Source organism: Desmodus rotundus, chromosome 8 (assembly GCF_022682495.2).
Source record: "Desmodus rotundus isolate HL8 chromosome 8, HLdesRot8A.1, whole genome shotgun sequence".
Classification (NCBI taxonomy): Eukaryota; Metazoa; Chordata; class Mammalia; order Chiroptera; family Phyllostomidae; genus Desmodus; species Desmodus rotundus.
Window position 1 is genome coordinate 41,443,787 of NC_071394.1, and position 16,427 is coordinate 41,460,213.

Here is a 16,427-nt window from a genome sequence, read left to right on the forward strand (position 1 = left end):
AACCCTAGGTATTTACCCAAGAGAAATGCAAGCACATATTTTTAATATGCCAGCAATACTCTTGTAGAAGAATATTTTGAGTAGCTTTATTTATAATAATCTAAAATGAGAAAGAGTCCAGCTTTTACTAACAGGAAAGTGAATACACTCTGATATGCTTGGTATATTCATACAATGGAATACTACACAGCAACAGGAAAGAACGAACTCCTACTATTCATAACTTACATGGCTTTCAGGAACAGAAAGCTGAGGGAGACAAGCCTCGCAAACAAGCACATATTGTGTGATGCCATTTTTAGGAAATTGCAAGAACAGGCAGAACTTACCTACAGTGAAATCAAATCAGAACCTTGGGGCAGCCTTAGGGATGTGGGTTGTATGCTGTATATGTTTGTGAAAACTCAGGGAATATATACCTTAAAATTAGAGAATTTCATTTCATGTAAATTGTAAATAAAAACCGATAAGGAAAAGTAAGGTGTAGTTTATGATATAGAAGCCGAAGTACTTAGGGGGAGTACACTAATGTCCACAATTTATTTTGAAATGTGTTATATATATATAATGGATTATTGGATGGAAGAGAGGAATGAATAGAAGGCCATAAGCATTATAATAAAATGTTAATGGTAGAATGTAAGTGATAGTATGCAGGTGTTCTCTGTAAAATTCTTTCAGCTTTGTTGTGTGTTCAGAAATTTTTATAATAAAAAGGTGCTTGTTCGAATCATATGAAATAGCCATTTTTTGTTGGCCCAAATGGTCAAATGCGGACAGTTCTTTATGGTTCGGCCTAATGTCTGCAGCCACATTTTGAAGCTGTTTTACTTAGCAGTCTATGTGCCAGGGTATTAATATGAAGCTTCATTTTCCTCTGGTCATTGTGCTTAGTTGGACTAGATGAACCTCTGGGTGGCAGAGACTCCTGACCGTCTCTGGTATGGATTCTTCACATCCTAGTCACCTTCCATTTCTACGAGTCTGTCTGGTTTAACTCTGATCTCATGGCCCTTGCAGAATGTCTTGTGCCCTGTTAGAAGCAAGGCAGGAAGGAGGGCCTGCGCAGGGAAGGGGTGGTTGTGCTCTCTCTGCATGGGCGCTTTGGGACAGTGTCCACCTTGCTTCTGCTAGACTCTAGCTTGTCTGGGGTGCTGGGGCAAGGGAGAGGTCAAGAGGGAAAGGCCACTGCCACCTCACAGGCCCGTCAGGGTCTCCTCTGCTGGTTGATAACTGTCCATGGTTGCCTGCAAATGACAGGCGCCCACAGGCTTCCTCTGTGAGTTCTCTGCAGGCCTGATAAGGACCACGCCTTCCAACCCTCCTGGGCATCTACTCCTGCGGAAGACCCTACTCTCTAGTTCCTGGGAGTCCCTTGCCTGGCAGTTAACCATTCTGAGTAAGATGCTGGCAAGATGGTACAAACCCAAGTGCTCTACTGCTGCCCACTCTGGTTCGTGGGAAGCTGACATCTCACCAGGAGTGCATGCCCCTTGGTAGTGGTCACCCATTCTCTGCAGCCATCCCTCCCCAGTTCTCTTAGCTGCTGCTCAGCAGCATGGCTGACCTCTAGCCTTCCGTTCCTGCAGAGATCGGGGTCCATAACAGCCTGCCCCCAAACCTCATCGTAAGTTATATTAGTCCAGTGGCCAAAGGCTCCAGACCAACAAGAGTCACTCCTATCAGGCAGGACATTCCAGGGACCTAGAGATCACCTCCAAGAAGATAAGGGCAAAAGCCACACCTCTCTTTGGGTAAAGTTAATTCTTCACTACACAGTTGGCAGTTGCAGCCATTCCTGCTTTTTACTTATTTCAGCTATTCAGCTTCATTATTATTCATTGATTTAGTAAAAGGTGGTTGTGTATTGTGTACATTAATGCCATTTACACAATACATCCAAAATGTATTGTGCAAATGGCATTAACTTGTTTAGTGGCCTGTAGCTCTGTAAGATGCATATGTTTTGTAATTTACGCTTGGATTTTCTGTATAATTTGTGCTAGCACTTTCATACCCCACTCCCTGCTCTGCCCCTCCCCATTTGCACTTACAGTGCATTGTGAAGGCTGCTTTCTTTTGCCTGAAAGTGGGAACTGATGGGGGTGGAAGGCGTGCATCTTTTGCTCTCTCAGTGGCTTAAGGTCCAGAATCCTTCAGGGGCACGGCTGCAAATCAGTCATGGTCCTACAGAAGGGCTTTGTGACCTCGCTTGTCGCAGTGGAGTCAGAGTTACAGGTAGGGCTAGGCTTTTTTGTTATGGATTTTGGATTTAAAAATAGAACATTTTTGTTTTAACAACTCACCACCTCAGAGTTTCTGGTTGGACCTTATAACTCACCTTATACTTTTGCCACTCCCAGTTCAGCGGGAGACTCTCTCATTTTGAACATCACATTGGTAACCGTTACCCACACAGATGCATGATTGGCTAGCCAAGAAATGGTTTTGCTTTTGAGACTGTTTTCCCTCTTTTGAATGCTCTATAGAGAGAAATCCTTAAGTTTAAAGAACTAACTCATTAGGTCTGGCGTGAGAAACTAGCTGTTGGAGGTAGCCGCCATTTGTATTGTTCAGCATTGTACCAGTGGAGCTTTGGTACGTGGCGGATTCACACGGTGGACCCGTGTTCTGGATCCAGCTGTTCTCGCCCGCAGTGAGTCAGTGGTGATTCAAACGTAGGTGCTGCTGCGGTGGTTCCTCAACTTGGGCTTCCAAAGAACGATAAAGTTTCCCAACAAATCCTGATATGGGTAAGTATGGCTCATATTACTTACACTGATGTAACTGGAAGTGACTTCCTCAATTTTATTTTACTAAATTCTGAAGTGCTTGGGGACCACTGGGTTTCATTCTTGATATTTTGTCTTGAGTATTTATTTGTAGGTGTTTTCCTGCTATGAATTAATTTTAGGATAATTAAGTTCATGAAGATGAGGCACCCTGAAGTGACCTGGCATTCGTTGGACTAAACTTTGCTCCCTTATTTCAGGGGCATTAGCAGGAAGAGGTTACTCCTATAATATCAAGGATTTGAGAGGGAATTTACTTATTTAGCAAATGTTAGTTGGGTTTCTACCAGATGCAAGGCAAGTGTGCAATAGTGAACAAGCAGACTCAGTCCCTGGCTTTATGAAACTTGCATTGTGGAGGTACAAAGAGATTACAAATGAATTATCAATGAAATAACACTATAAGGAAGTATTATGAAGAGCATGTTTTGATATGTTCTCACGGGAGTATGAGAAGCCTTCCTTAAAGAGGTAGGGTTTAAGCAGAGTGAGCAGGAGATAGCTGTGTGTTGGGGGCGGGGGTAGAGCAATGTGTTGACACCCCAGGAAGAGGGACCAGCCTGTGCAGAGATCCTGAGACAGGAAAGAGCATGGTGAATTTTTGGATTTGTGTGTGTGTGTGTGTGTGCATGTCTGGAATATACACAACTAGGGGAAGTGACACCAAATAAACGCCAGCATGGTAGGCTGGGGTCACATCAAGCAGAGTCTTATCGGCCACAGTGAAGATTTTTATTTTATCCTGAGAATAGTGTGAAGCTATTAAGAGATTTTTAAAAAACAGCACAGTAGTATAATCAGATATAAAAAATATTCTGGCTGCTATGTGGAGCGGTAAAGGTTATGTTAAGGTACTGTCGTACCCTGGAGAGAGGACGATAACTTGGGTTTGGATGATCACAATAGACTGGCAGAATCATAGCTGCTTCGAGGCAGGGTTTCCCCTTCTTCATATCGGGGCACACACGAGTGCTTGTTAAAAACACCGTACTGGGGCAAACACACAGGGATGTCCCAGGTGCTGAGGGGAGTTCACACGTTGGCATAGTGGTGACCCATTTGCAACAGCCTAGTGGAGAAACTCTGACCCGAGAGATGGGCATTTGAGTCCCAGGTTTTTGGCTTAAGCCGTTGTCTTGATGGAAGTGTTTCTGAGATTTAGAAACTGGGGAGACGAGGGGAAGGATCGTGGGTTAGTTTGCATATAAATAAGCTGAGTTTGAGCTTTCCTCCAGTCATTCACGTGGGGTTTTGAGGAGACAGGTATGTGGGTTTGGTGTTCAAAGGGCATAGGAATATAAGCCGTATAAGCTGTATAGGAGGCGCCTGAAGTCAGCCAGGGAGGTGGCATAGGACCAAGGCTTATGGAATTTCCATATTTCAAAATTAACTCAGGGAGAATGAGCCGGCATAGGAGACTGAAAATTAGACAGTCCTGAAAGGTGGACGACATGTGATGATTCCGAAGTAATGAAAGTCAAGGGGAGAGGATGTTTTAGAAGGAGGGAGAATTCTCCTGAGAGGGCAAGTAAGGCAAGGACTGAAATTTTCTGTTGGGTTTAATGGCATGGAAGGTATCGATGTGACATTCGAGCTGCTGCTACCCTGGAGCCCTGTGCAGAAGCCAGATTGCAACCTACAGGTTGTAAGGAGTGAGCGGGCAGTTAGAAAATAAAAGCAGGGACTTACCAGCGTTGTGGAGAATTTCGTCTGTGTTGGGAAGAAGAAAGACAAAGCATGGGGTTGAGGGAAGACTAGGAAGGCCAGTGGTCTAGGGGAGTGAAAAAGTGAAGAGTGTAAGGAAGCCAAGGAGGGAAGGTGGGTGGGTTAATTAGGAGGGAAGCAGAAAGTGAATGCAGGTGAGGTAGCCTTCTGTGCTTGGCAGTGCACAGTCAAGACACAGATGATGGTTTTGTTTCCTGTGCGGAGTAAGAGGCCATGGCATTTTTGGAGCGTGAGAAGATAGAGTATTTAGCAGCAAAGATTGCTGGTAGTCCCTGGGGGCAGGTCGCGGTCGTCTGCCTGTGTCCTGTGCCTGGTTGCCGAGTGTGCCCAGCTGTCCTTAGGTTCACTGACAGGGCGATCTTTGTGTTCCTCCAGGAGGCAGTTATGGCAGCGAAAAGATGAAGGAGCCAAAGAGCTAAAAGTTAGGGAGTGACCTCAGCAATGAACTGTGGACTCTTAGGCTGCGTTAGAGGTGCATGTAGAGAGGTAGTGTTCCCTAGATGCGCGTGGTGCAAGCCTGAGCTTTACTGGACGTCTGCAGGGCTACTTCTGTAATAGTGGCTATTTAATGTTATGTTTAGAATGGCAAAACTTGCTTCTTGGAGACTATATGTAGGTGAAAAGTTTGTAGTTTGTGTTTTAAAGAACTGTGGTTTTTGGTATCTCATAATATCCTACAGTCCTTATATTGACACAAAACAAGCTGAGCTTTTTTTGCCAAGTTGCAGAATCCATCAGGGTGATTGTGCCAGGGGAGAGTTACATAGATACTTCAGTCAGAATAAAGATGTGATTGGGAGGTTGAATTAGGTGGGGTTTGTAGCAAGATCCATGGCAAGAATATCCAAATGGGTGTTGGATATAGCGTGGAGGGGCACAAGGTTAGTGGGGCTGAAACATGAAGAAAAGAAGACCTGTCATCGTGGCCACACAGACATTGAAGTCACGTGGTTATGGGTGGACTTGAGGTGGAGAAGACTTTGCTGAGGGGCGGGGTCACTGGAGGTGGTAGTTGACAGTGATGAGGCACGGTTGGGGGTGGTATAATTGGATGGCACGGGCCTCAGGGAAACAGGTGGGGTTTTTTTTTTTTCTTTTTTAAGTGCTATGGAAAAGGTCTGGGAATTAGTAGAAGAACTCCTTTCTCCTCCTCTAGACCCTGAGAATTAGGGATGGCTGTGCAGTAGTGCAGTGATTCTCCTTATGTGTGGTCCCTAGACCAGCAGCATCCCATCACCGGGGAACTCATTAAAAATGCAGATTCTCGGCTCCTACTCCACACCTACAGAATCGGAAACTCTGGCGATGGGCCAAGCAGTCCGTGTTTTGACAAGCCGTCCAGGTGACTGATGTGCTCGAAAGCCTGAGAACCACTGCTGTCAGAGGGCTGAGGAGAGGGGACCAGTCAGTGCTGACCCGTGAGAAGTCTCATGGATTTTCTCCTGGTGGGTTTTGGAGGAAGGTAGAGCCCAGGACTCAGTGGACATAGGTCTTGGCTCTCCTGCTCCCTAGTGGAGTCAGGGTGGTAATAAGAGTCTCTGAGCGCATATTAGAAGTTTGGTCTTTGCTTGGACCTAGGAGTTGCTATTAGTCCCAACAATATAGGTAAGTAGTATTACTTTAACTGTCTTTGCTAGGGTTTTAAAAACATGATTTGCTCTATGGACATTGAAATATTTTTAAGCTTCATAAACATTTCCCACCATAAAAAAAGGACTTGCCATTATAAGAGGTAATTACTTAGAATTCAGAATATCTTTTCCCTTAAGAAATGTTGTGGTAGATTAAATGTTATTTCAGAGACACCCTAACCAGCCTGTGAAGGATGATAGGTATGCCACTGTTGTGGAACTGAGGGGCGATGACATCTTATCGAAATGACTGTAAAACTGTGGCAGAAGATGAAAGGAAAGGTTAACTGTAGGATGTGTGAATATGTGTGATAAAGGCTCGTTGGGGAGCAACAATCGCAGCTGTGTTGAGGAGACTCAGGGCTGAGGTGTCCCCAAATTTGGTAGCTGTGGTCTTGTCTCAGATCAGCATTTGGCCACAGACCTGTCATTTAGAATGCTGCTGGCCTTGCACAGGCCTGGGAAGGGGGAGGAGAAACGAGCCTCATGTGAAGGGCAGCGAATTGCAGGTGAGGAGAACGGTGCGCTCGTCCTGACTGAGTTAACGCAAATGTGTTGCGTGGATGACTTCAACAAATTTTGCATGCCTGGTTGGGCCATGACATGTTTTATAGGCCAGGAAATTGAGGCCCAAAAGTTTGATGACTTTCCCCAAATCGAAGTTAAGGGAGAAGCTAGGAACTGACTCTAGATCTTTTGAGTCTGAAATGAGTCACCTGCCATGTGAATGTAGTGTCTTGGTTTCCAGTGGGAACAAGGAAGGGTCTTTGTCACCCTCACTCAACTCTCTGAAAACAACAGAACTAAAGAAAGCTTTCGGAGTATTTGCCTAATGAATTTGTATGGTGGTGGGTCATCTTAAGCCCCTGTCAAAAAATGATTTATTTGCTTTCAACATTTTAGCAAGCACTAACTTTTAGTGGGAGATATCCTTGAGGAAAGGAACAGTGCGGGGGTGGGGTGGGGATAGCTGTTGGTTGGAGGACAACTAAGATTCTCGTCAGTTTTGCGTGGTTGGCCCTGGTGCCTGTTCACTCCGTCCCAGCTCCGGGCCATCAGGTACTGGTGCCATAGTTTGCTGACTCTTCAAAACATATAAAGGTTTAATTTGCACGTGAAACATTCAATCTTACTGAAAAAAATTAAAGACTCAAACAACTTTGGAAGGCTGCTGCCTTGCTCTGGATACTATTTGTGCTAAACTAATTTAGTATACGAACCAGAACTCTGATGAATTCTGTGAAATGCTAATCTTAAATCAGTGAATAAATAGTACTAAAATTGGGCTGGTTTTATTTCCCAGTAGAGAATATTTGGAGACTGGGGTTGGAAGAAAGTAGAACAAAACCTGAGTGCAGTTTCTGGTTCCTTCCCTGGGATGGTTTCCTAGATCACCTCCCTTACTGCTAAGGAGTGGTTCCTTCTTTCCCCATGCCCTCCCTCCCAGCCTTCCTGCCAATGTCTCTTCTTCCTTCACTTCCTCTCTGCTCTCTCTCCTTTCTTCGCTAGTGAAGTAATTTTTTATTGTTGCTTTACTTTGCTGTTGGAGGAATTAGTCTTGGGATGGTAATGCCTGTGAATTTTAGAGCATTAATTAATTTCTTACCATGTAGGGTTCTGTTTCATTGAAACAAATGGTCTTTCAGTGTGGGCATTTGATTAGGCCTTGAAGGGCCAAATCAACCTGTTTCTGGGCTCGGAGCCACATTTTACAGCAAGACTTGTTTCAGTTTTGAATGACTTAGTACTTAGGCTAAAGAACAATCTATTCTGTTTCATTATTTCTGGCATGCTTGATTTTTTTTAAATTTTTTTTAGGGTTTGGAGTAGGGAGATAGGACCAACTGAGAAAGGAATCCCGTAAGTGGGAGAAAGGCTGTTGGATTACAAGGAGTGCATTTCAGCCTGAGTGGTTAGCAGTATTTGGCCATGAGGAAGAAGCCTCTAAAAATAACTGGTGAGCAGAGGTGGTAGTCAGGTCCAATTTCAGTTCTAGAGGCCTTGCCCGTGGAGCGTGGTCTGCCTAGTGCTTTAGCAGGGAAGGGCATGCGGTGTGCCTGATCCTGCTGATGGAGCTTTGATTTTTGTCTTCCCTGTATATTACCCATGGATTGAAAAAAACCAAAATGGCTGAAGGTAAAGGTGTATGTTTATCGTTTGGGTTAAAAGTGGTTTGGGATCCCACTGACAGTTTTTCATTTTATTGTCAGTTGTATGCTGTTAAAATATTTTTGTGTAAGTGCTTTTGACTGCATCTTCTACATGTTATATTTGGAAGTCCTGGACTTTCCACAGTAATTTAATTTTTTATGGAATGTCTTTATCTGAATATGTTTTGGTGTCTTAACTTAAAATATCTTTTAGTATATTGTACTACCAGAGACCACATTTTACAAGCTTCAGAAAAATGTCAAAGTAGTTTATCTTGGTCTAAGGATTACAGTGAATTTTAAGCTTGTGTGTATTCACTCATGTAAAATTATAGGAAATTAAAGGAATGTATACATCCTGCCTTGTAATAATGAGCACATTTAGTTGGCTCAAGCAGTCTTAGCATAAATGGAAACTGACCTAATTTTTGTGAAGCAGAGGATAAATGCAAAGAAAAGACACTAGGGTTTTATTTTTTTTTTAATTAAATCATTAACCTTCGAATGTTCTTTAATGGTGTGTTGAATCTATGTTTATGTATGTTTGTTTTTGCTTTACGTTGTATGTTTTGTCTTTCCGTTTAGTTGAAAGAAAGTTGTGTTGGCTCATTTGTTGAAAATTTATTTAAGAAAATAAATAGACGTATTAAAACTGCTTCCAACTCTCAGCTGCCTAAGTGGCCACTGGTAGGATTCTATTATTAGTAGAGAGAATATGAGTATCTGTACCTTGAACACTGTTTTGGATAAATGGTTAGAATGGGTCTTTTGACTAGTGTGCCTCATGTAGCCATGAAGAAGAATAGAGCTGTATCTGACATTAGTTCTTTTAGAAAACATTTTCTCCTCCTCCGTGGATTACATAATCCATACTTATGACCCACTTTAACAGTTCTTGTCTCCCAAAGGGTGACATTTTGTAACATGGAAAAGAGATCAGTTTGATGAATTACTTGACAGTTTTAATTTTTTAAACGCTTTAAATGTGTTGAATTCATGAAAAATACGAAACTACCTGCATAATGCTAGCAAACTTATAAATGGTTGATTTGTAATTCAGTTAATAGTAAGAAGTCCAGAAAAGCAATTGACTGCTGTTCAGGTGCTGGGGTACCTCTTCTACTTGCACTTCCTCAACCGAACGAATAGAATCACCTGTTGTCCCTAACCCACTCTTCCTTTTGGAGAGAGACACGTTTCATTGCTTACCATGGTAATGTTCTGTGTTTGGTAGTACGTGAGAACATTTTCTGATTGGGAAGTCATGTACTTTTTTTGATGGGTCAACATGGAAAAAAATGAATCACATTGTTTCTGCCATATTCTTAACCCCCATTTACAAAAAAAAAAAAACCCACAAACTTTTTCACTAATCCCTGGGACTACGTGTTGAATATGGACCCAGCAAATGACATAAAGACCCTTAGATTTGTCCTGGTCTTAGAAAATAGGGACAGCTACTCGATGTTCTTCCAGAATACTGTTAGATCAAAGGCTGGTTTCATGGTTGCTTATGGAGTTCTAAACTGTCTTGAAGGGTTTATCTTACGATGCTTTTTTCAGTTTCATTGGGCAGAAACTGATCTGCCCTTTGGGACTAGGCACACTATATTTACAAAGTGGCATAGGAAGACTGTATTATTTGATGTCACTTAGAAAGTCCCTCTCAAAAAAATGTCTTAGAAATATTTCTTTCTATTATTTGCTGTTTTGTTTCTTTATGGAATTAATAATAACAGTAATAAGATTAATAATGATAGAGTAAAACCTCAATTATTTGACATTATAAAGGGGTGGATAAAATATTGCTAATAATTTCATATTCTAGCTAAACAACATTAACCCTTTTAAAGTGATAAATCTGTTTAATAAAAATGTATTGAATGAACATCTAAGATTTATTATATATTTCTTATATTTTGAAACAGTTTAAAATAATGTTTTAATGACAAAATCAATATGAAGGTCATTATTACCTTGTACCAAATATTATTTTAAGACTGTTCAGCATTTGCCTGCAGGCATCAATCATAAATGACCTCCTGCCACTGTCCCTTCAAGTTCCTGTGTCCACTCTTGCTGCGGTAGTCATGCCTTTTGTAGGCCTTCCCTCCGTCAGCAGCTTGTTGCATTAACTCATTTTTTAGTTTGTCTTTCAAATCTGCTCTTCAGTTTTGTGCTGTGAGCTAGGACACTGGGTTGAAGTTGTCAGAATCGTGTTTAAAACCAATGTAAACAGACTTTAGGGAAAGGCGTGTCCTTTACTGTATATGCCTTTCTCCTCCCTCCCCCTCCCAATGCCGTCTCTCTGTTTGGGTGCATGCATTTATATAATTAGTTTTAAAAACCTTTTTCCACCTCTTACTTATATTTGGTGTTACAGGTCAAACACTTTGGTGAGTATTTCTGAATTCACTTGGATAAATGATACTTTCCTTTTTAGAATCTCAGAAACTTTCCTCCATCATTTCTGCCTCGAGAAAGACGTAGAAGCCCTGCTGGGTAGTTCCGTTGGTTGAGCAGCGATTTTCAACATTTTTCATCTCGTGGCACACATAAACTAATTACCCAAATTCTGCAGCACACCAAAACATATATTCTATTTTTTGCCAATCTGACAAAAACCAAAGGTCTAATTTTGATTCGTTCACACCAGACAGCTTTGTTGTGTTGGCTGTTGTCATTTTTTAATTTGGTACCCTAAGGGAAAAGAGGTCAGTGCCCCTGACTAAATGGTCAGGTATTTCCATGTTTTAAAATTCTTGGCAGCACACGGGTGTGCCTGCTACAGCACACGGGTTGAAAATCACTGGGTTAGAGTGTCTTTCCAACAGGCCAGGAAAGGGATAGAAATGGAGAAAGAATTGAACTTTGAAATCAAATTATTATTTGTTTTAAAAGCTTACTTTATTAGTAAATAATCTCTTTTCTTCTTGAAGGTGCTTTTTAAAAAATTTTATTTATTAAATGTTTTATTAAAGTGTAGGGACATACAATAAATACTATATGAGTTTCAGGAGTATAATGTAGTTATTCAACATTTATATAGCTTGCAAAGTGACATAGCAGTAAATATTGTCACCGTACAAAGTTATTATACTATTCTATATTCTTTATGCTGCACATTACATCCCTGTGACATATTTATTTTATAACCGGAAGTGTGTACCTGTTATTTCCCTCCACCTTGTCCACCCATTCCCCCACCTCTGTGAATAACGTCATCTTGAGTGTACTTTGATGTAGGTATACATTTTGAAAACTTAATTATTGAATAAAAATTGTATAATGTATAACACATATGCTGAACAAATATGCTAAGTGAATGAATAAAAGGATGAACTATATCTTGCCTTATTATTTTCTAGTTACTTGGGAACGAGACGAGACACTGCTGTCAATTACAGAATGTCCGAGAGGAGATAGACAGGAACCCAGTTTTCTTGCAATGTTACATTCACTTTAAATAGAACATTTACATTTTCTCTTTTTTTAAAAAGAAAGATTTTATTTATTCATTTTTAGAGAGAGGGGAAGAGAAGAAGAAAGAGAGGGAGAGAAATATCAATGTGTGCTTGCCTCTCATGTGCCCCGTACTCTGGGGACCTGGCCTGCAACCCAGGCATGTGCCCCGACTGGGAATTCAACTGGTGACCCTTTGGTTCACAGGCTGGCGCCCAATCCAGTGAGCTACACCAGTCAAGAGAACATTAAAGTTTCTTAGAGGCAATAAGTAGTCAAGGGAGGAACATTGTTAGTCATTATTATTATAGTTTCATATTTGGGAGTAAATGAATGATTCGGAAGGCAATATTCTTATTATAGTAAGTATTCTATACCAATGGGTGTGTATACATATACCTATATGTTACATAAAAATAAGGTTTTCTTATACAGTGTTTAAAAAGTCTTTATGTATGTAGATATTCAATAAATTAAGTACAATCACTGTTACTGTATCTCTGGTGCTCCTCTGCCCCCACAGAAACTCCTCACTTTTTCCTTCTTTGAAAATTTAGTGGGTGCTTTATTTTATATTCTCTTATAATTTCTGTGCTTAAGACACATAAAAAAACTAAAAAAATCATCATTTTCCCTCACTGACATTGCAGAAATTTCCACCTGGTCTCTCCCCTTCTGTGGTGATGTTCAGGTAATGAAACGGTGAAGTGTGTTTTAAGTGGATTTAATATGCAGCTTCTGCCCAGCAAGTAGTTTTTGATGTATACATTATGTTTTTATATAACCAGCTTTTAGGAGACTTGTAATAGATTATATTAGAGAGAAATAGATGGCTGTATGTTTCCTGGTAAGTATACTTTTGTGAATTTACCATATCATTATTTATAAATCTGGCCCTTTTTGATAGGGGTGCTAATATTTAAAGAACATTAGAAAAGAAAATTGAGTTTTTCTTTAACAATGAAATTTGTCTTAGTCATAATTTTATATACTTAAGTATAGATCTATAGATAAAGATGTGTATGTTTGGGTGTGTCTACATGCACACACATACACTTACACTTTTCGATTGATTTAGTTTTTATGGCACCTTTCGAAAAGTTGATTTGTTGGTTGGTTTAAAAAATGTGTATATCTTTTAAACAAGGAGAATTTTAAGTTTATTCTTTCATCCAGAAGAATTGGCAGTGGAGCCACTGGAAAATTACTACCAGAGTTGGAACTGGATCAGGTGTCATTTCGAAAGCAGGTTGTAGATTAGAGCTCGTCCGGTTCGGGAAATTGTGTGTCTGGCCCACTCGTGTGCGGATCGAGGAACTCGGGTGGGTCCAGGGACGTCAGGGTTTATTCCTAGCTCTACCTGACTTGTGCTGGTGACTTTGGGCGAATCGTTTAATCTTTTCTCTGTAGCCAAACAGAGATGATTTTTCCTGTCCTTGTCCCCAGCGATTCTCCACCAGGCACTGCCCTTGTGGAGGACGGTTGGTGATGTTTGAGAGAGTCCTTGCCATAATCTTTGGGAGCTCTTGCCTTTGGGACCAGCAGACACTAGGGAAGCCAGCTGCTCTGCAGTGTAAGAAACAAAGAATTGTCCTGTATCAACCTCCAGAAATGCCCTCTAGAGAGAGAGACTCTGGCAGGACGGTCGTGAGGATCACAAGCAGCCAAGCACCGGAAGCGGCTGAAGGGATGGCACGTGAAAGTAGAAGGCGGTGCCCGGCTTTTCTACCTGCTCGATTAACTTCTCCTTTTCACACGGGGCAATTTAGGATGTGACATACCCTTCTGATTAAATGCTAATATTTGTATCATCCTTATTATATTCTTTGAAAAGAGAAACTTGAATATTATCATCTTCCCTTTTTTAAGGACAGTGTTCACCATTTCACATTACTGTCACTTGACTTTCATCATTTTTGTTTATTTTGGCTGCAAGATGAATAGTTCCCGAAGAATGTAAGGTATATTAAACATGTCACATGTGATAAATGTCACTTTGGGGGGGTCGGCAGTTTACAGAACTGTTTCCTCATTGACAACATGGAGACCAGTTGTGAATGAGCCTCTTCCTGTTTGCCCCCGGGCCAGGGGGTCCCCTGCAGGAGGAGGGCTGCCTTGTCGTCCTGTTTTACTTCTCTTCCTCGCCCATCACTAGTCCTCGAAGTTGTTCCTTTCCTGCTGCCGCCCCTCCTTGGCCAAGAATGTAGAGTGGTTTGGGGGAGATATTTTCTGTGATCGTTAACAGGGTTTTTAAGATTTTACAGAAGCTGAAACGGAACAGAGAAAAGGATTTGGCTACATTTCTCTATGATTCATTAAATTATCGATGAATGCTCTGAACTTCGAAGGAGGTAGTATTTAGGTAGTTCGGGCAAGGAGTGTAGAAGGCAGGAACATACATATTATATCAAACTTTATTTTTGAAAAGTTATTAGCCCATCAATAGTTTACTTTTTTCATTACCTAGAAGCTAGGGTTTTATGTATGTTGTATTGAGTCTAAGCAGAATCTTTCATTTTCTAAATTTTTATTTTGTGTAAAATGTTTGAGAATTGAAGTGATAACTAGTTTGAAATGACTTACCATTGCAAGTACTATCACATCACTGCAGCAATAATTCAGTGAAGAGAGGTGTTTGGTAAAGTACTTACACAGTGACACTGTGCCTCGTTTCTTTCTAAACAGACACAAAGCATGGAGGACACAAGAATGGGAAGAAAGGAGTACTTTCTGGAAGTTCATTTTTCACGTGGTTCATGGTCATCGCGTTGCTGGGAGTCTGGACCTCAGTAGCTGTCGTCTGGTTTGATCTTGTTGATTACGAGGAAGTTTTAGGTAAGAATTTGGATATCGTTTCTTACGTGAATTTATAAGAGCATAAGTGACATCCCCTAGTAATCTTAAAGATGTATCAGTATCTCTTTCGCACTGTTAATCTCTGCAGCCTTTCAGTGCTTCTCCAGAGTGGGGAAAGGGATGTTACCAGCATTACCTTGGAGACCGGCTTTTCGATTTCTTTGAACATTCTCCATAGTAAAAAAAAGGTTTGGGGGGTTATGTTGTACATATATCACACAGAAAAGTTTTATCAAATAGTACGTACTCTCACTGCAGGCAGTACTCCAGAATTTGTTTGTCATATTACAAATTTAGAAATTACTGGTATGAACCACTGAATTTTTTTGAGGATCCATTAATGGATCATAAACATACAATTCACAAGCCTTGGCCTTAGAGAGCCTTTCAAAGCAACCCTCCGTGTCTTCCATGGAACTGGTGTGTGTGTTGGGGGTGGGGGGGGTGTATGGGTGTGTGGGTGTGTGGGTGTGCGCGCGCTCAGTATGCTGTTGCGAGGAAGCTGCCCCGTTATTTCTGACAGCCAGCCTCCTTTCCTCTCCTTTTGCCTTTTCTCGCCTCATAACCACTGCAGTTGTTCATGATTATTTGCATTAATTCTTTGTCATTTTTGGAGTCATACTCTTTTTTTAATCTAACCAAGTCTTTTTAAAAAAATTTTGCATGAAATTCCCATAACAAAATTTAATATAGTGAATATTTGAACGTCAACAGTTCACTCGCCGATTTTTAATATATTCATAATTTTGTGCTACCATCATTGTTATATTATTCTGTAGTGTTTCTGTCGCCCCTTCCCTCCAAAACACCCAGTTCCCCACTCCTTTCCTCTCCCTGCAAACACGATAAATAAATAACCTAGGTCTGAGGATTTGCCTGTTCTGGGCATTTCTTATAAATGGAATCATACAGTATGGTCTCCTGTGTCTGCCTGTTGCACTTAGCATAATATTTTCACGACTTAACAATTACTCCATTTTATGGCTGAATAACATTTCACTATATGGAGATACTATTTTACTTTTCCATTCATCAGGGACGGACGTTAGGGTGGTTTCCACTTTCTGGCCATTGAGAATAAATGGCCTTCCTCTTTCATAGCTCAGGGAAAGATGTGGGCCCCGTCCCTGAGCGAAGTGCACACTTCTCCATGTGTACGCTGTTGCACAGAGAAACCTCTCCCTTCCATAGACGCGAGTGTCCTGCTTTACTTACTGGATTGTAGCCATCTTTCTGGGGTGGGGGAAAGGCAAAGAATAGCAAAGTACAGTTACGTGTAATCTGCCATTCATTGAAGTTTCTCATTTTTATTATTTTACGTATTTCTGGGTAAATTGATAGACTAACAGAGAAAGTATTTTAGCATAGAGACAAACCTCTGTGTAATATGTGATTTTGCCAACTTACGTGATGCTAGGGGAAGTCTGTTACAAAACAAGAGGTTTCAAATATTTGTACGTTTAAGCACAAGTAACAATTTTCGTGTTTTTACATGCATGCAGCCAAAGCAAAGGACTTCCGTTATAACTTATCAGAGGTACTTCAAGGTAGGCTATTGGAGATGCATTTTAAGTTCACTGGCGTTAGTCTCTAAAATCTTACCCTTATTCTGCTACTTCAGTTACCACCCGTGTCAGAGAATGTAAGTGGTAGGACCAGTTTCCCTTTTTAAGTCTGTCAGATATTGTATTTTTCCTGTTTCTAATGTTGTTGGGGCTCGGTGCTGCATATAGCCTCGACCTGAAGATTCGTGTGCTTTTCATTTTCTCTGCAAAGAAATAATAACTCTCCATTCTTATTCTTGTCATGTT

At 41.0% G+C, this 16,427-nt stretch overlaps 1 protein-coding gene across 13 annotated transcripts in view; it reads left to right on the forward strand.

The window, feature by feature from the left end:
* The window catches only part of ASPH (aspartate beta-hydroxylase), a 204,374-nt gene that overhangs the window by 18,131 nt on the left and 169,816 nt on the right, over positions 1-16,427 (forward strand). For 8 of the 13 annotated variants that reach the window (XM_053929583.1, XM_053929580.1, XM_045204921.3 and 5 more), the window contains exons 2-3: positions 14,446-14,595; positions 16,119-16,163. In XM_053929583.1, the coding sequence (XP_053785558.1) occupies positions 14,446-14,595; positions 16,119-16,163 (195 nt within the window). Of the gene's footprint in view, positions 1-7,757; positions 8,285-14,445; positions 14,596-16,118; positions 16,164-16,427 lie in introns of those variants that run through there. The other 5 variants (XM_053929584.1, XM_053929581.2, XM_045204918.3 and 2 more) reach the window with 3 other exon arrangements.